We start from the raw sequence: 20,426 nt of genomic DNA on the forward strand, positions 1-20,426 counted from the left end.
AGGGTGATTCTGGTTAGTACAACTGCTGATGTAGGAAAAGGAGTTCACATTTCCTTGGATTGGGTTGCATTCCGTTGAAATTCTTAATAGACTATTTTGACCCTTTTACAACCTCTAAAGCAGCTCTGTATGCTTTAGCTGCAAGGAAACTCCAGTTGAAAGAAATGGAAAGGATCAGAGCAGTTAGTGTAAGGAATTATTAAACAAATAATAGACATTTTAACGATTTTATTGTAATCAGAAAATGTTTCATTATAATCTTTCTAATGGGGATTTTATATGGAAACCTTTCTGAAAGTTGTCAGGGCAAACAGCTACAGTGGATGATTCCTTGAAAGCTAGGAACTGTTTTTGGAAAGTTCAGCTGACAAATAATGTTTTCACCACAGTCTATTATTTTTGTAACAGCCTCACTTGTTTCTGTTCCGTTTGCTAGTCATTGGCTTTATAGCCCTAGATACTTAAGATGTCCTAGTACCAAGGTATCATCTCATATATATGAGCTTGCCTTCTCAATGGGATCAGTTGCAGAGGCTTTCCTTTGCACCTCACCAAGATCAGAGGTGTGTGATGGGAACATGGTGCTCATGTCTCGTTTTGGGGTCCTGCCTCATGAATAACATTCATTTCTGGCACGTATTTAGCTTGCCAAGCTGATGGTGCTTTCATTGGCTTTCCAGAGGATTGGTTTTTAATGTGACTTTGTCTAACAGATTGGGCAGTTCCCTCTTCTGGATGGGGTTGCACTCTCTGAAGGTACAAGTTTGTAGTCTGGAAGTGCTCTTGGATCCATCTCTGACCCGTGAGGCTCAGTGGGCTTCAGTGGCTAAGAGTTCCTTTTTCCAGCTACATCTAAAGAAGGATAGCATACCCACAGTAATTCATACACTGGTAACTTCAAGACTTGCAATGCGCTTGATGTGGAGCTATATTTGGGCCTGGTTTGGAGGCTCCACCTGGTACAGAATGTTGTGGCCAGATTTTGGTGCGGACAGACTTACCGCCAGCGCTTGTACTAGTGCTTGAATACTTGTACTGGCTGCCCATGTTCTATGCAACAATGTTCAGCGTTCTTGTATAGATTTACAAGACCCTTAACTCCTTCCCAGCTGAGAAAGACCTGACAAAGACTTTTCTATTCCAACAGCCCTTCTCAGGAAGTTCTCTGTTTTGTGATTAACTTTAATTGATTTTAGCCATGGTATGCTTCAAATTTTTTAGTGTATACCACTTTGACATTCCAGTGACTAAACAATATTTAAATAGATCAGATAACTGAATTACACTAAATCTAAAAAAAAATTACACCCTGTCAGAGCAGCTTACAATTGGACAGTCTTACAATCTAAACAGATGTGACACACAAGGAAAAAAGAGTTGGAGGGAAGAGAGGAGAAGCAAGCTCAGCCGCTAGTTTTTTAAACATACTATATATTTCTTTTTACATAGAATTTGTCTTTCTAGTGGAGCAACTCTTCCCTGGAAAAACTCCCCCCACCCAGCACTGTTCATTAGATCTGGGAGCAGAGCAGGTGACAGTATCTGGGCCAAGAAGGCAGGGCTGCTCCTTTACTTTTATCAATTGTTCCTGCTGTCTGCTTTTAAATGTTTAATTGCTTGTTCTCCCATTTTAATGTTTTTAATATTTGTTGTAAGCTGCCCTGACTAAATGGGAAGGTGGGGTATAAATATTAACCAGTAAACAACATAGGACTTGCAGAACTATTGAGCAAAGGCTTACAACAACTAACAGTAAAATTGTTGAAAACGGGCTGCCACAATTTTTGCCTGCATATGTAGCCCAAACAGGGCCTCCTTATAGGCCTGGTTTTTCACTTGAAAGGCCGCATTGCTTGCCACAGAGCAACCTTGGCTAATGACATGTACATTTGTTAACAAGGCATTATGATTGAAGGTAACTTGGTTTTCCGATATCTTTCTTTTCATTGCAGGAAATTGCTGACAAAGATGGGAACAATAAAGTTTTATCTTTCACCATCCCTTCCTTATCCAAGCCATCAATTTACCATGAGGTAAGTGTGTGCTTGTGCTGCCAGGCAGTTGTAATTTTAAAAAGTTTAGGCATTTCATACTAAGAGAACTCTAAAAAGTAAATCTTAAAGCTAAAAACTAAATCTTAAAGCACCTTCTATACATCTTGGTATATTGTACAGTGGTACCTTGGGTTACATACGCCTCAGGTCACAGACTCCGCCAACCCAGAAATAGTACCTCAGGTTAAGAACTTTGCTTCAGGATGAGAACAGAAATCGTGCTCCAGTGGTGCGGCAGCAGCGGGAGGCCCCATTAGCTAAAGTGGTGCTTCAGGTTAAGAACAGTTTCAGGTTAAGAACGGACCTCCAGAACGAATTAAGTTCTTAACCCGAGGTACCACTGTAATAGGGGACGCGGGTAAATAGGGACGCGGGTGGCGCTGTGGGTAAAACCTCAGCACCTAGGACTTGCCGATCATCAGGTCGGCGGTTTGAATCCCTGCGGCGGGGTGCGCTCCCGTCGTTCGGTCCCAGCGCCTGCCAACCTAGCAGTTCGAAAGCACCTCCGGGTGCAAGTAGATAAATAGGGACCACTTACCAGCGGGAAGGTAAACGGCGTTCCGTGTGCTGCGCTGGCTCGCCAGATGCAGCTTGTGACGCTGGCCACGTGACCCGGAAGTGTCTGCGGACAGCGCTGGCTCCCGGCCTATAGAGTGAGATGAGTGCACAACCCTAGAGTCTGGCAAGACTGGCCCGTATGGGCAGGGGTACCTTTACCTTTACCTTACCACTGTAATAGGATGATCCTTTTAAGTGCCACCACCCTATGTTTCCTCTCCTTCCTGAACATCTGTGGTGCCTTGAAATTTAAGCAATGTTTTATTTCTCCGCAGCCATCTACTATTGGATCCATGGCTTTGACTGAGGGAGCCCTATGTCAGCATGACCTCATCAAAGTGGTTTATAGCGACCTTCACCCTCAAAGAGAAACATTCACTGCGCAGAACAGGTAAGCAGTTGATTCACCAGAGGGTTCACTACCAGTCTGTCAACATCTTTGTAAGATATGAAGAGAAGTTTGCTTCCAGGTTTTGCAGTCTGAGATAGTTAAGCAGAGCAGAAACTGTTCGATATCTCTGGACAATGGGCATGTTCTATTGCAGGGGCGAGGGAACCTTTTCTGACCGGCAGGCTGGATCCTAATGTCACCTACCCACTTCAACATGGTGGTGCACCCACCTGTCAATCCCCTGAAGTCATCATGGCATCAGGTGACAAATTCAAAAGGGCTTGCAGCCAACGCTGATTGGTACCGAAAGCAAGTCCCTTTGAAGGTGTGCTTTAAATGCCTATCAGCTGATTAGGACTGACAGCTTGCCTTCAGAGGGGCTCACTGTGAGCCCTGCTTTGTCTATTATTTCCCAGTGCAGTTTGAATTGAAATTGATTGAAACGGACAAAGCGGGCTTGTAGCAAGCCCTTGAAAGTGCGCTGTCAGTTGTGGTGAGGGACTCCCTAGTTTGGCCTGTCCCGTTGGGACTTGCTGTCAGCACCAATCAGAAGTGTGCTTCAATTTCCCAGTTGTTCATTTGACGTCTTATAGGTGTGTTGGCAGCTGGTGGGTGTGGTTTGGGGAAAAAAATCCATGTGGGCCAAATTAGGTGGGTTGCCATTTCTTCCTGCCTGTTCTAATGGGTGTCTTATAATATACAATTTCTTCTGAATGCTTTTACTTAATTGATATTAGACTGTGCCCCATGTCTTTGTAGAAGTTTGTGTAATTATTAAATTATTAAACTTTAATATACAGTGGTTACGAACTTAATTCGTTTTGGAGGTCTGCTCTTAACAGAAACCATTCTTAACCTGAGGCGCGCTTTCACTAATGGGACCTCCCGCTGCTGCTGCGCCATCAGCGCGCAATTTCCGTTCTCATCCTGGGGCAAAGTTTGCAACCCGGAGCAACTACTTCCGGGTTAACGGAGTTTGTAACCTGGAGCGTTTGTAACCCGAGGTACCGCTGTATTTGATTTGTGGCCACTTGTGAGGCATCCTTATTCTTGAATAGCATTCTTTCCGTTTTAGACCTTGCAAACCTTAGTAATTCATGACCTGAATGCAAACTTTCTAGCACATCTGTGGCTTCTAGTTCTACTTTGGGTGCTCTGTGTAAAGGAACTGAAGAATCTGGTTGCCTCTCGTAGCTTAACATTTTTGCTGGATGAGAACCGATTATGCTATTGAGCTTTTTAAGCCTTGCAACACCTCTATGCCAAACCCCAAAAGAATGAAGTCAAAGAGGTGTACTCTCAGGTAATATTCTCCTGTTAGAGAGTTCTGTTAATGGGTCTATTTTTTAAGAGGTGAGACTGCCGTTTTCAGTCTCATGTTCATCTTTTCTGTGTTTAGGTTTGAGGTGCTGAGTTTTCTTATGCTGTGTTACAACTCTGCGATCGTCTATATGCCTGCCTCTTCCTATCAGTCACTTTGCAGGATGGGTTCCAGGTGAGAATCATACACTTGACATCGTTGAGAAAAATGTTTTCTCCCAGTTTTGTTTGTTTAAAAAACAGTTATGCAAAGAGAAAAAGGTTAAAGTCTCACATGTTATTACCATTACATTTGACTTAAAATTTAAAGTCCTAGATCTGTTTCTTACAGGATTAGCAATTTGTGACCCTATTTTGTGTGTGATAACTTAATGTGGCGTATTCTTTTTTTATGGGAGACCTGGAAATGGGATGAGATCACATTTTTTTCTAAACATACTTTGAGAACCCTGTTTTTACTAGGTATTCAAAAGTAGATTTTGGAGCATCCCGGTTTCCCTGCAGCAGTTCCCAGGCTCTGAGCCTTCTTCCCTTGGGGGTTCCCCGGCTGGTTCCTCCCACTATCATTACACTGCATCCAACCAATCCATGACTGTTAGATATGTCTGAAGGGTGCATTTGTCCTCTAAGGGTATAGCATACACGAAACAAGTTGCTACTTTAAGAAATGTATGGGCTTAGAGAAATGATGTCATTGGCACCCACTTTATCCCTCTTAGGACCCTTTTAGTGAGAAAGGGGCACCCATGCTGCATAAAGGATCCTCATAGAAGAGCATGGATTTGGATTCCATGGTCTCCCATCAGATCCCTTTAGGTTCCATTTCTGTTAAAATTGATCATTTTGATTGATACGAGGTCTTGGATTTGACTGGATGACAAATTTCCAGTGCTGGGCCTGAAAACATCTGGCACGTCATAGGTTCCCCACCCTTGACTTAGAGCAATAAAGTAAGAATGTCGATTAGAAGGGGATTGGCAATTTCCTTGTTCCTCATTCAGGTGTTTCCCAGGAACAGAAACTGGGTTGACCTTGTGTTATGATTAGAGAGGTATTGGTTTTTCTGATCTCCAGCTTCCCAAGTGTCATTATGTATTACATTTTCTTGATTTTTTCCCCATAAAAAAAAATCTTCCCCAGCGATAGGGGGGAAATTATGGATTCCACCCATCACTTTTCCATTTTAGTCAAGTAGCTTTTGTGGGGGGGGGGGAGCTAGAACTAGAATTGATTATGCACAATATGTAATTGACAGTATGAAAACTTGTTTACTCAAAATGTTCGTTAGATCAGGATTTCATAAATGCTCTTAATGTTTTGCCAGACTCTGTGTGAGTGGGTTTCCACGGCAACATGAGAAATGCTGGAAGGAAGATTGTGGCCGAGTGGTACTGGATCCTGACTTCATGGTGCAGCTGCTCACTGGTGTCTATTATGCTGTGTAAGTATTCAAGGTCTGGACAAGGAAGAGCTCTCTATTTTTAGCTGGATCAGAATATATTTACCTTTTTCCTGTCATCTAGCTGCTGAGGCACTGAGTACTCCTTTATTACCTATTTTTTTCCCCTAAGACTGGCCATTTTAGTTAGTTAGCATCTTGTAAATACCTTATCAGCCTAGTAGAGCAATCATATGCATGTCTACTCAGAAGACAGACCCATAGTTTTCAATGGGATTTACTTTCAGGTAAGTGTGCATAGGATTGCTATCAGCTTTAGACCCTGAGGTTTAGCACTTCTGGCTTGCTTTAGATGCATTGTGGCAGTATAACTTTAAAAAAGTTATTTTTAACCACTTTGCTTAATTGTATATGTAAAAACTATTGAAAGGAGATGTGTTTGCCTAAATACCCTCTGTTACTGTACTTAATACACAGGTCTCCATTGCTCTTTATGAAGTGATATAAATTGGATTATTTTCCACATTTGTTTTAAAGGTATTTTTAACTAAAGGAAACTTTGACTTTGGTAGAAGTGCTAATGACACTCTCCTGATTGGGGGAAGTGCAGGTTTGTCAATAATATGTATAGTATTTAATAAGCTAGTTGCTGGAGTAAATTAATTACAGCAACACAAAAAGAGGGCTGTATTTGGAAGGGAAGTGATAGGCGGAAAAGCTCACATTCAGAAAAAATAATGAATCATCTTGTTTCCTTTTTATCCATATGTAGTTATAATGGACAGTGGGAAGTTGGCCAAGAAGCACTAGATGACATAATTTACAGAGCCCAGCTTGAACTTTTTTCTCAGCCACTGCTGGTAAGGAAAAAGTAACTGCAATCCATTGATATCATTAATATGTGTACATATGTGTGACATGCTCAAACCCTTTCAAACATAGCTTAATCTTTTTTCTAGTGGTCTGTGTGGTAGGGACATGGGTGGTGCTGTAGTCTAAACCACTGAGCCTCTTGGGCTTGCCAATCGGAAGGTCAGTGGTTTGAATCTGTGTGACAGGGTGCGCTCCCGTTGCTTTGTCCCAGCTTCTGCCAACCTAGCAGTTCGAAAGCATACCAGTGCAAGTAGATAAATAGGTACCACTGTGGCAGGAAGGTAAATGGCGTGTCTGTGCACTCTAGCATTTGTCATGGTGTCCTGTTGTGCCAGAAGCGGTTTAGTCATGCTGGCCACATGACCCGTAAAGCTGTCTGTGGACAAATACCGGCTCCCTTGGCCTGAAAAGCGAAATGAGCGCCATACCCCACAGTCACCTTTGACTGGACTTAACCGTCCAGGGATCCTTTACCTTGCCTTACTTGTAGTGGTCTCATGAGAAACAGTGGTGCTTTGGGGTTCTGACTGTGCCATGGAGCTGTAGGTATTAAGCCTTCCCAAGCAGGGCTGAGAACCAAAGAGTTGCTCGGCTTCATGTACGGCGCCATTCAGCAAAATGCTAATTGACTGGGGGAAGAGTGGAGGTGGATCAGTGACTGGTGTTCTCCCAGCATGCTTGACCAAAGAACTCCTTTGTGAATCATGCAAATGTGCACTTTGGCTATGCCGTAGTGGGCATAGCCAACCTAATAGCAACCTATTTTGGCCTAAGGAGTGGCCAACCCTCTGGTGGCAGCATGCCATGCCCACTGCCATGTGCAAATGTACATGCATTATGCACACAGGTGCATAGTCTCCCCTTCTCAGCTGATCTGGAAGTTAGCATCCCCTCCCTGCTCATCAAGTGATCAGTCTGATAACCATCTGATTCACCCCAACGTTGTTTTCCTTCACATTTCTGTTTCCTTTTTTCCTGCTGGTAGAGTCTTGGGGGCCATAAAAAAATAAAAATCTTCTGGTGACAGATCAAGGCCCCTGGCCAGGCAGAGGTTAACCAGCCTGTATTATGTCTCATTGTCACATCACACGTTTGTGATGGGCAGAACCATGATCTCATATCACGAGGTTCATATGAGGGAGACCTAGAATGAATGTTCTTGCGCACACATTGTGTTTGTATTTGGAGCCTGTGTCTTAGTAAAACGAAATAAAGCCCAATGCTTTCACGTTGCCATTTTTTAATTCAGCTTTCCCAAAACCTGTTCATTCCAACCCAAGAGATTTGTGCCAGTGGGTTTCTTGTACAGCCATAGTACAGATAGTATTTTTCCACTTCTCCTAGCTCTCATGTTTTCAAAATGAGTTTGCCGTGCAGCATAAGGGGCTGCTATTTAAGGAAAACAAGACTAAAGCAACTGTGGATCTGTAGTTAATTTGATGACTCCTTGAACTTCCCAACCTAGTCCCCGCCATGTCCTGTTAGACTATAACTCCCAACATTCTTGAGCACTGGCCATGCAGAATAGGAATCATGGGAGTTATAGTCCAAAGCACCTGCAAAGACTGGAGAAGGCTGTTCTAGTCAGTTAATGGTATATTAACTTGTATTGGCAGTAGCTGAAAAAATAGAACTCCAAAAGATTAGATATTGGAATGGTAAGCAGCAGTTTATATCTTTCGTGATTCCACCTTGTCTTGTTTTCTCCTTTTGATGTAATTTCGGCTTCAGTTCCCAATCATGCTATAAAGTCCTATTTCCCCCCTCCTGGTTTTTATATATGTGACTCTGTATATTAATTGATTGGACTAAGGAATGGTCTCTCCACGTATATCCTTTGGCAGATGACATATGAATATTGAACAATAAAAACTGCAGAAATACTTGGCCTCAACTAGACATAAATAAAAATAAAATTGATAACGAAACAAGAGACCTGCACCATTGTCTGTGAATGTAGAAAAAGAACATAACAACAGCAACAACAATTTCTTTATATACTACCCATCTGACTGGGTTGCCCCAGCCACTCTGGGCAACTTCTGACAAATTAAAACACAGTAAGACACCCAACATTAAAAACTCCCCTATACAGGGCTGCCTTCAGACAAATGACATTCACAGAGAATTGGGCCATGTGGCAACAAATTTGAGCCAGGGCTGTTTGTTGCTGATTTCTGTAAAGATTAGAGGCAGAGAGCCAGTTCAGGATGTACTTCCTAAAAGGTAAATGTAGTAATATTGAAGTCTGATACTCATGCAGCAGTCTAAAAACTAACTCAAATAAATGTGTGTGTATGTTTTATAGCATTTAAGTACTAGCCATTTTGCAGCGGAGTACTGTGGGTTCATTTATAGGCAGAAAAGAAATGCAATTTTCATCTTTTGAGTAGATTTGATTACATAGCTCATTTGATGAAATTTTATTGGCTGGAACATCTAATTGCATGCTTCTGAACACCATAATGCCTCTTACCTGGTGAATTATTGGAACCATGATTTCATTTAGGGGATGACTAAATGCACTGCTAGATTGAAAATTTAACTGAAAAATTTAACCTACTGCTGGCCTGTTTCTGAGACCAGCTATGCTATAAAGCTTGTAGGTGGATTTGTATTTGAATTCAGCTTTTGTTTCTGACTAAACAATGAGCCCAACAGAAAAGTAACTTGTGCAGTTCTCGATTGATTTGTCTCATTTAATAATACTAGTAATAATAATAATTGGAGTAAAGCCATCCTCATTTCAAACACTTGTCAGGTTTCTCCTAAACTACTTTATTACGGAATTTTCTTTTCTTTTAGAACGGTCTTCCTTCTGTGGTTTTCTCTTATTTAAGAAATAGCTTTGAGTGTCCTGGGATTGCAAGTTAAATTTATATAATGCTCTTGGCTCCTTTTCCAATTTGTTCTCGGGTTTTTTTTGGGTGTTAATCCACTTGTTAAGAGCAAATTTGTACAGCGTTTTACTGTTGCCGTAGGTTGCAAATGCTATGAAGAATTCGTTGCCCTTTGATGCTCCTGATGCATCGCAAGGAGGACAGAAGGTGTTGAAGGTGGAGGTTACTCCAACTGTGCCGAGGATTTCTCGGACTGCCATTACAACAGCTTCAATCCGCCGACATCGCTGGAGAAGAGAAGGTAATTCTTTACGGTGTTAAGCTATTAATGTAGCATAGCATTATTCACCTCCATTGCTACAAACTGGTCTCTGAGCGTGAATGTTAACATTGGTTTCTGCAGTATACATAGTTGTGATCAATTTCTGTCCACTGCATGTGTAAACATGTAATCATGATATCCTGTAAGGAGGTCAGTATCCTTACTTTATGTTTTGGGGAACCTAGAAGGGTTGTAAGTGATTTAAATGGTATCCTATGGTACAGATTGTTTGTTTTTGCGGGGCTAGAACATAATGAAGTTCTGACATCCTTCTCCATATTTTGTTAGTTGGATCATATATCTAAAACTGTCTTAAAACATACTTCTGTGGCTTGAAAATATGCTCATTTGCAGTTTGTAGTATGTAGCCACATAGTATCTCTGAAAATTAGGAATTTTGAATGTTTCAAAATCCAGGAGTGCAGTTTTGGAATGTAAACAACTTTGAAAAAAGGGAAGCAATGTCAAAATAATAATACAGCTTGGACTGAGAGGATTCGTAACTATAAAACTAATATGGTTTTCACTGACAAAATTTATGACTGGCATTTAAGAAATACTAAGAAGCTTAGATAGAACTTTCACCAAGTTTACATAATATGTACTGTCCCCAGAACTGTATTTTCAGGCCCTAAATTTGAAAAAACAAAACAAACACCTTATTGGTGAATGTCAGTTTGTGTGTTTAGCCAATTTTGGACTTTTCTTATTATTTTTAATGATGAGCAGCTTTCTAATTAAGACTGGTTCTAAAACAAACATGAAGTTGAAATTTAAAAAATCTCTATTATAATTACTTTTAATGCAGGCAGGGCATTATGTTTATTTTAGAATTGTGTTTATTTTTGAATTACATTACTTTTAATGCTTTTATTGCTACATATATTAGAGTAGAAAAGCATAATAGGCAAACTTTAAAAATGGAATTCTTCTCTCCATTAAGCTTCCTTCTGCTGATACTCTGGTGTTTCTTTCTATTCTGGTTTCCTGACCCTAAAACCAGTATTACCATTTCGCAAATCCTTGGTCATGTGTGTCCTTATCATTGATATGTTGTATGCTGGTCTCTTTGTCTACAGCACGTCTACTTATATGGTGTCCAGCTGCTCTCTGCCTAGTAAAGTGCAGATATCATTATTGTTGTGTTCCATGTCTATGCAAAACCTTCGTTTCCCTGCCTGGGGTGGAATGTTTAGGGAAAGAGTAGAAAAGCACTAAAATATTATATGTTGAATCCCAGATGGCTTTGACTTCTCAAGCGAGGCTGACTTGAGCATTCCCGGATCTCCGATCCTACACGGCTCCACAGACCTAGGGATCAAACGCAAGCAAGAGGGGGACGTGCTGGTGCTCAGGACACCTGAGCATGGCTCACCGGAGCCCAACCTGGCAACAGCCACAACAGAGGGTAGGACAGAGATAAGGCAGAAGTCAGTAAGGCAGTTGCTGGAGGAGGATCCTTGCTCCTTATCCCCAAGCAGAAATCCTTTTCATTCTGGAGTGTGTTTCCACTATCCCAAGGTGTATTCTCTTCTGCTTCTAACACACATATCCCTTTTATGCTTAGCACCAGGTTTGGAACTAACTTTTCTAGTACTATGCAACTCAAACCTCTTTGTGACACTTAGCTTGGCATGGCTAAAATAAGGCAAAGCGCCACACACGATAACTTTGGGATTGCTTGGAAACACCCTGTTACTGAGCATGTTAACTCAATAATACTAATCAGAATAATCAGAATAAGTGAATGCACCAATTAAACAGGCCAAAATCATTTTGTAAATCTGGAATCCATTTAGGGTATGCAATTTTTATTTTACCCCGATTTCAGTTAAGAAAATATTTAATTAAACAAATTTCTAAAGTTTTTTTTCCTCGTCAAGCATCTTTTGCATAACACTTCACTTGCTGTGTTTCCAATTTGCTTGATTGTTTTAATCTTCTGGTCATGAGAACTGTGTGAGTGACCATCTGTGTCCTAAAACTGAATTAAATTCTAGTTATGAGATTGTGTCTCATACCAGGTTGTCCTGGTAGGTGCAGCCTAATCTTTGTGAAAAACATAGCCTAATACAGTGGTATCCTTCAGGCCATTAGTGCCTTTTTATTTAGACAAAATATTATCTTGTCCTCTTGAAGGAAGAGGTTCTCTTTTTATATAGTTGATATGATCAGTCTACAGTCCCTTTGGTCCTGATGGAGGGATGCTTAATTTGCTGTACAGTTATATGAATATATTTTGCTATTCCTCAGGTCCAGTGAACCTGTTTCTGTGAAGACTCCTTTCTATATCTGGTGCAGCCTTTTTGGCATGGCTGATGACTCAAGTCATATCTTTTGTGACATTGGACTTGCAGGCTATGTACTGCACATGCGTTGCAGTTGCCGTAAGGAAGGTTAACATTCAAAATGCTTCTAGAGTTAATGTTTTGTTGCATCAAATGTAAAGGAGAGGCAAGCCTTAGGCATCAGTAGAAAATTATAGAAGTGTTAAGCAATTTTAGAATTAGCTCATGGTGCAGAATGAGTTTGAGCATGCTCAGTAAATAAGAGCCTCAACCTTTCTCCATTTGTCCCAACTGGTCTGTTTTTTTCCGTTGTACTAACTAAAACATTGCATGTGCATGGCCAGAAGGATGCTGAGAAATCCTCACATGCTGAGTATCTTCTTTTGAAAAATGGTCGCTAAGTATGTGGCACTCACATTTTTAAAAAAACACGTCTTATTTTTAAAGACCTTCAGTGTTATACCACGTGACTTTTTATTTGGAGTGTGCATCACCCTATCACGGTTAATGGCAAATGGAGGGAAGAATATGGGAGCATGGCTCCAAGCAGAGAAAACCTGAGGTTGACTTTTTCTTCAGGCTGAGCAAAGCTGTTTTTGCAGAGATGTTCTGGGGTGAAAAGTGTGATGCAGGTTTGGGCTTGGGTAAAAAATAAATAAATCCTGTTTGTAATGTGAGTTTTCATTTTTGTAGTTTTTATTGGTGATGTTGGTCTTGCAAAAAGTACAACTAGTAAATACTGTTTCTTGGCTATGCTAATTTCTAATATTCCACGTTTTTAATTACGAAGAACTGTAGGTGGAAGACTTGGGTTTCTGTGAACTAAAGCTATGTCAGTTTTCATATACAGTGGTACCTTGGTTTTCAAACGTCTCCATTTCGGTTTTTGAATGCCGTAAACCTAGAAGCAAATGCTTCAGAAGTTGAATATGCCATGAACCTTCTGCTGAGCACAAGATCCTGAGGCCTAGCTGTCGGCTATTGAGTTTCCGGTTTTTGAATGTTTCAGAACTCAAACGATCTTCTGGAACAGATTATGTTTGAAAACCGAGGTACCACTGTACTGCAGGTTAACAAGAAGAGGAATAGTAATGTCTGTATGGAAAGGTGTGATATTGACAGCAGGTTTTGGTTAGTGGACAAAAAAGCCAGAAGGTGATAGTGTGGGGAGTCAAAAATAAAAATATTTCAGTATGACAAAAACTGGCCCCCGCTACATGCTTCTGATTTTTTTGTTTTATCGTTGTGACAAACATTTTGCCGCCCATCTAGGCTTTGTTAAATAACTTTTGTTTTTCATTTTCTGTGGGAGAAGAAAGCTGTGCATTTCCCTTGGCTTCCTTGTTTTGATTGAGGCCAGAAAGGGTGGATATTGAATAGTAACTTAGTTAAGCAAATTGCTCAGAAACCTCACTGGAGTGTCTGGGTTCTGGCTTGAAAGGTACCCCCCTGCATGTTGTCTTGTCTGTTTTTCACTCTTGAGCACTGCTGAGCTGCTTGGGCCTCTGCATGGGGTAGCCTCCCAAAAGCTGCCATCGAGCCTCTCTTGACTCTTTTCTCCCAGCGGAATGGATACTTCACGGTCTTAATTCCTCAATTATTGTTGCAGGTCTGCCATCTTGCAGGTTCAAACCATTTAATTTTGAGTACATTGCAAAATTATCACGAGACTTCAGTTGCACTCATGGAGAACTTTGGCCATGTAGTTCTGGAGCTTCTCCATGCAACTTTCACCATATCCATTAGAATAAGAAAGGCTTGAGAGAGGTGGCGTTGGTGGCAGCTGCTGCTGTTCAACCAAATGCACTGTCATCTGGCTTTGCATGATGATCTCAAAGAATGTAAATGTTGCGTCTGATAAAGGGGTGCTTTTGTTTTCAGGGTGTTCTGTTCTAGGTATGTATTAAATGGCTTTTGTATTTGTATGTGTAAATAATACCATGTGCAGAGTGACTCGTTTCCTTTAAATGTCCTTTGATATATGGGAAGCATTGTATGGAAATGTGCGACAGGCTGCTTTCTAATTTTGTTGCGTTTCGCAGGGCAATGTTATGTTAATATTTATAAAGACGAGTTGAATAAATTCTGCTTAGAAAAGAACAGAAAATACCCCTTCAGTGTGTAAAATGTTGTGTGTTCCTTGACCATTGAATTTAATACTAGATTTAAAAATCTGCCAATATGGTAATCTTACCAAGGAGAAGAGATGAAAGACAGGATATATTAGGAACCACTTGATAAAACTGAGGAGTGTTGCATAATTATGAAAATTAAGTTAGGGCAGTGATTTCCAGTTAGTGGAAGCTACAACATCAGCTACAGAAGGATACTACAGTATGGATAGTGCAGGAATGCTCCCAAAGGTGGAAATTCTTCTTATTACCCACCTAGATGGAGATGAGGCTTGAGATGCTTCCATGTGGCGCTAATTCCACACTTATAGCACTGACAGTTGAAAACTGCTCACCATGTGGATTGCCTCAAATGGAGGTTTCATGCCAGTGTTTCATGTTTCCAGCAGTTAGTGCTGGCACAACAGGCAAATCATGTAGCGAGTCAAGTTGCTTTGAAAAGGTACGAGCCCTGTGTTTAGCAGTGGCCCCATAAAAGTATTTACAATGGCACTTTCATAGAAACGACAATATAGTGAGATTCTACCTTAAGTCACGCACATCTGGAACAATAATATTGCTTTCAGGAAGAATGAATACAGGGGATAAACTGGCCAGTCAGCATCTAATCCATGTCATTTTGCTTTTGTTTCCTAAATCTTTTCCATTTTCCTGTCTGCTATATTTTTTTTAAAAAAAAACCCTAACTAAAATTCACAAAAGCAAAACACATAGCATGCATTCTTATATTAATGGCACCAAAACATTCCTTCAACACATAAGTCCTATAAGGACAGTAATCTCTTTTCCCGTACAACGTCTCTGGAAGAGACAGTATTTCAGTATGCCCTCCCAGTCCTGGAGGCATTTGCTGCCTCATCTTCAGTGGGGTTGCTGTGGGTCCTGGCAGGAGCCACGTTTACTAGTTGCTTAGAACAGCTGTTACCTTGAAAATGTTCAAGGCAGCTCTTGGACCACCTCGTAAGAACTGATTGTACCAGGAACATGGCTGAAAATTTCAGAACTGAGTGCATAGGTTTGTTCTGACTCCCACGACGGTCTAGGAGGTGTGGATCTGTTCAGTTCAGTCTTGACGTATGGAGCCAGTGACTTCCTCTATCATATCTAATGAATGAATTTATAACTAGCCGAGAGAGAGATAGAGATAGATAGAGAGAGAGAGAGAGAGAGAGAGAGAGAGAGAGAAAGAGAAAAGCAGTTATTGCCAGGCTGCACTGGGTATCTCAAAGTGTTGGTACCTGTCCAAGCTGGTTATGTACCTTCATCTTCACATTCCATTTTTAGATGCTTATGTGTTGGAAGTAGCACTACAGTGTCATTGCTATAAGAAACAATTCTAAGATCAGGAATATTACATGAAGGACGTTGATAGCTTGGTTAAAAGTGCTCTATTGTATTGGTAGTAGCGTTTAAGGGCCTAACTAGGTGTGCTGGTAAATGTGTGATTGTATTTCTTGTGTCTATTTTGTCCTTCTAAGAAACTCCCTTCCCACTGAAAGCTGATGCTTCCTCGGGTGATTTTCATCGTGACTATGGCGAAGGGAAGGATTAAACTCCCCTTTTCCTGTGTGCCTTGGTCTGAATCTCAATTGGCCCCTTACAACTACTGTTTAGAAGGGAAAATAAACATGTTAAATGCAATTATGCCCACTACATGTCTAGTTTGGCCATAACCATTGAAAATGTAAGTAGAATGCAGATTATTATCAATGGAACATAATTTGTCGGAAATTGTAGCCACCCAGAACAATTCTAATAAAGTTTACTCAGAAGTAATCCCTCTGAGTAAGTGTGTTTTAAGACTTCAGCCTTGTATGGATCTTCTGGGCTTTGGCAGAAAAAAATATATTGTGTTTTCAATCCTAACCATGTTTCTTAGGAGAGTTAAGTCACAGAATAAAACACAAATTTGTGAAAAAATGTTCTAGGTGCAGTCGTAGAAATGTTGTAAAATTTGTACCATGATGGTTTCGTTTCTCAATCTGATTTCTTTTGGGTTTTTAGATGGTGAGGGTGTCAATGGAAGAGAAGAATCTGTGAATCTTAATGATGCTGATGAAGGATTTTCATCTGGGGCGTCCCTGAGCAGCCAGCCAGTTGGAGCCAAACTTTCATCTACATCTCAAAGGGGCAGCTTAAGGAAAGGAGTGAGTGGGCGTTCAGCCAAGGATAAGGAGATTTCTACACCTACCAAATCCACGGAGAGCCCTCGAGAATCTGCCCGTAAGCAGTACCTGAACCAGTCTATTGACCTCAGTACAGATGCAATTGAAATGACTCCTACAAAGAAACACCTGAGTCTGCCTGCTGGGCAGGTGGTGCCAAAAGCCAATAGTGTGAGCCTGATTCGGACTGCTAGTGCTTCTTCCACTAAATCATTTGACTATGTGAATGGCAGTCAAGGGGGTTCAGGAGTTGGTATTGGCGGTGAGGGTGTTACTAACTTAGCAGCTGGCAACACCAATCGGTTTTCGACCATTAGTCTACAGGAGGACCGCTTAGGCCAAGCTGGAAATGGCAAAGATGTCATCTCGCCAGGAGCTCCTCTGACCAAGCAGTCCCGATCCCCAAGTTTCAATATGCAACTCATATCCCAGGTTTAACTTCGTTGTCCTTCCTCTACTTTCCCCTTTTACCCAATTCCTTGTTGAGCAACAACAGCAACCATCATCCTATAGTGTGAAAATCCTGGCTTTTGTGATCTTGTTCAATTCATTTTAGATGTCATACTATATTTTGTACTGAAACAGCAATAAAACCTCATGTTCCAATCCCCCCCGCCCTTGCCCTCCCTAAATGTTGTTGTGAAGCAAGTATAAGATGTACTTTATGCCTTTTCCATGCCTTCCTTTCTCCTTGGGTGATGTGCAATCCATTGTAGGCTGATCAGTCCCATTTCAACACTGTGAGTTTTGAGAAGATCGGAGGAAATGGTGAATGTGATCCCTATGAAAATGAAGCTTTGGCTTTTTTTGAGAAATAGAAACGGGTTAGCTTTCTCAATCTACAGTTCTGCAAAGACTACTGGACTGTGACTTTTTGTCTCTTAGAACCAGGAGTGCCTCAGAGATTCTAATAGGACTTTGGACCTCTGAGTTAGTGCAATCAATTCCGAGGGAGGGAAACGCTGCCATTGCTCCTGGTGGCTGTCTGAATGCACTTTGTCATGAAAACGAGAGCAGTCCTCCCTCTCTACCATCCTCTATTCTTCTTCCCCAAACACTTCACGTTCAGCAATTGAGACATGCACGTTTTCTAAGTTGTTGCCTCCTCCGAAAGAGTGGGCTGTAAGTAGACAGTGTAGGTTACAATGCACTTTTAATGGCGTTGTAGCCATATTTCATGTTACATGTCTTCCCCGTCCAGGACACAGGGTTGATTTGCCTATATGCCAGGACTTCCTGAAAGATGAATTATGTTCAAAATAAGTGAGAAGTAGAAAAGGAGCACACAGGCTTACCCAGAAATTGCTATTCAGCACTGCTCCTTTTAAAAGAAGCTATTTTTGTAAGTTGATATTCTTTGAAATGAACAAGAAACTGCAGATGAAGAGAGGCCGCTTGCTGTGGTGTGACTAAATTTAGTCACAGAATAGACTCGGATATCTGCGGTAAATACAGAATGTTCTCCAGAAAGATATGCCAGGAACAGAGCCAATGGCTGCAGGAAACATAGGTGACTGAATCCTCTTAAAACCTTTGCCCAAACAATGGCGTTTTTGGCAGTCCTATCTCCCAGAAGGGTAACAACTCACTGCCTATATTTTGATTAATCTATTGCAGTTGTGACTATTTCATCTAGCTAATGTAAGGGGTGAGGTGGAATCCTCTTCCCTCTAATAATCTGGGAACTCGTACAATTGAAACTAATTTTGAATGCATGTGACTGGTGTGTGGGCAATATTTGGCGTTTACGCTGTAGATCACTGCTTTAAATTGCATTTCTTATTCTAAAGAAAAGTATTCGTCATGTTTTGGACAGTCTTGTGTATACATCAACAGCAAAAGGGGGAATTTTGCCTTTTTATCCCTTGTACATTGATCTGGAAATGTGCAGGTTATTAATCTAAGAAAAAGCTGTTAAGTTCTGTCTCCCAACTCTGGCATTTTGGGTTCATTACATTGGAGAGGAAGGTTGGGAGGAGTAGAAACAATAGGTTATTTTTAGAGAGAATAAAGACTATGATATTTAGAACTACAAAGTGCCATTACTCTGCTAAATAATAATGAAAACAATTTTTTAAATATAATTGACAACTTCCAGTTCTGCTGCTCTCTTGCTTCCCTGACTCATAACTTTAAAATTCCACTTTTTCAAAAGGACCTAGCCTACCTAATAGCAATGTTGTTTTGTACAATTGCTGTAAGAGTTATAGCAGTTCTGTAAAGGGTTCTTACTGAAGCTAAACTAATGTTGAACCATTACATACTAAGGTATGGATCTAGAGAAAGTTATTTACACTTAGTTCCCATTCAAAGCAGTGGGACTTTTAATGACAAAGTTATTACCTTGATTTCCATGAGACCTGAGTTCAACTAAATTAGTTTGAATCCAATCCCGTCTAATTGAAACTCAGGAAGGTTCACTTGTGATTAAATGCAACTAATAAATATCCAAAGTAATAACTAAACAGTGTGTAAGGTGTCGGCTAGACTTCTTTTGGCTCTGAAGTCAGTACAGTACTTCAGAAAGTGCTTATGTTCCATAGACTGGTGAAGGGCCCTGATCTTAATTTTCTAACATACTGGTGGGATCCACTCTCAATTATTGTTCTATAGAAACACTTCCTTTTTTAAAAATAGCAGAAACTATAGCCAGGTCCCCAAAAGCTGCATGACTAGTTCCTTAGGCTTTGGGTTTGGTAAACAACAACTCACCATCCCACCTGTCAAACCATGTTTGAAATGGAGGGAGCTTTTAAAAGAAAATTGTGAATCATAGCCATGGTGGGGATAGCTCTGGTTGCAATTAAACTGGAAATTTAAAAATAAAAACCAAGCTCATAGGCACATCTCGAGTACCTTTTTAGGATCCCACTCTATGTAGTATACACAAATGAAGCCAAAAAAGGGAATCTTAGTCAAAAGAGGGGGAATTTATATTATTGTAAAGCAGGGCTGGGGGACCTGAGCTTTTTTAGCTGCTTTTGACTATTTTCCCCATCGTCCCTGATCATTGGTTATGTTGGCTGAGGCTGATGGGAATTGGAGTTCCAAAAAGCGTCCTGTCCCCTTCCCTTGGCTGACATGTGCTGAGGACCAAATCGGTTGTTTGTACTTTTTCTTTCTGAAAGACATGGAAGTGAGATGTTCAAACGAGTTTTGAAAGAACGTGCCAGCCTATTCTGATTTGTAATGGCATGTGCAGAAATGCGTATTATGCATCCCAATGGGTAGTAGTCCTGCTATCAAGTTTGAATGTGTTTAACAATGAGTCTTTATTGCTTATTAAAATGAAAACCAAAAGATGTGTATCTTCAGCACATTAAAATTACAAAAAAATAATAAATTATATATAATGTTTGTGTGTGGGATAGAGGTTGTCTCAGATAAGGCTGCTGAAACCCAAATTGGTTATTTTTTTTTGTTGTGCAGTAGAAACATATTGTACTTGGTTCTTTTGTTTTTAGTGCCTTCTGGCATGAATCTAATACTTGCTTGCTGCTCTTCTTCTTAAATTCCCTTTATTGTCCTCTTTTGACGCAATTCAGATTCTATCCCTGTTTTAATATGCACTTTCCCCATATTGTGGGTTCAAGTGGTATTCTTTCCTTGTCCCCCAAGGATCTTTATAGTATGTTCTGTAACAGATAAATGCTGCTGAGCGTCTTTTCTTAACGGTGTGTGTTTGTGTGTCACCTGCTGGTATCAAGCAGTCCATGTTGGTGCTGTTTGAGCGTCTGTTGGTGTATCTGCTGCTCCATGCTATGGTGTTCCAAAGTTCTGTTGAAAACCTGCACTGTCTGGTGCTTAAGGGATTTTAAGTACTGGCTTAATATACACATAACATCTCTTCCCTCCCCACCCATTTTTTAAAAAAATCCATGTTTGATGCTGGGAGTTAGCCCAAGTGTGTTCCTTTCCTCTTAGCACCTTGACTTTTGCACACTCCTCCTCCTCATCCTTTCTGCTAAAATCCCACCCACTTTTGTTTATTTCTGGATTTGGTGGCACACTACTTCTTGGGAGTGTTTTGAGTATCTATAATGTATTTTAGAAATATTAATACAATACCAAAAGTATACAGAGA

At 40.7% G+C, this 20,426-nt stretch overlaps 1 protein-coding gene across 4 annotated transcripts in view; it reads left to right on the forward strand.

Annotated features, from left to right (window-relative positions):
- The window catches only part of HYCC2 (hyccin PI4KA lipid kinase complex subunit 2), a 41,153-nt gene extending 24,202 nt beyond the window's left edge, over window positions 1-16,951 (forward strand). For 3 of the 4 annotated variants that reach the window (XM_053360999.1, XM_053361010.1, XM_053361017.1), the window contains 8 exons: window positions 1,953-2,033; window positions 2,888-3,003; window positions 4,403-4,498; window positions 5,648-5,764; window positions 6,495-6,582; window positions 9,577-9,736; window positions 10,998-11,165; window positions 16,182-16,951. In XM_053360999.1, the coding sequence (XP_053216974.1) occupies window positions 1,953-2,033; window positions 2,888-3,003; window positions 4,403-4,498; window positions 5,648-5,764; window positions 6,495-6,582; window positions 9,577-9,736; window positions 10,998-11,165; window positions 16,182-16,780 (1,425 nt within the window). In that variant the 3' untranslated portion in view covers window positions 16,781-16,951. The remainder of the gene's footprint in view (window positions 1-1,952; window positions 2,034-2,887; window positions 3,004-4,402; window positions 4,499-5,647; window positions 5,765-6,494; window positions 6,583-9,576; window positions 9,737-10,997; window positions 11,166-16,181) is intronic. The other variant, XM_053361027.1, reaches the window with a different exon arrangement.
- Window positions 16,952-20,426: the final 3,475 nt, after the last annotated feature.

This window comes from Podarcis raffonei, chromosome 1, assembly GCF_027172205.1.
Source record: "Podarcis raffonei isolate rPodRaf1 chromosome 1, rPodRaf1.pri, whole genome shotgun sequence".
In the NCBI taxonomy this organism is placed as follows: domain Eukaryota; kingdom Metazoa; phylum Chordata; class Lepidosauria; order Squamata; family Lacertidae; genus Podarcis; species Podarcis raffonei.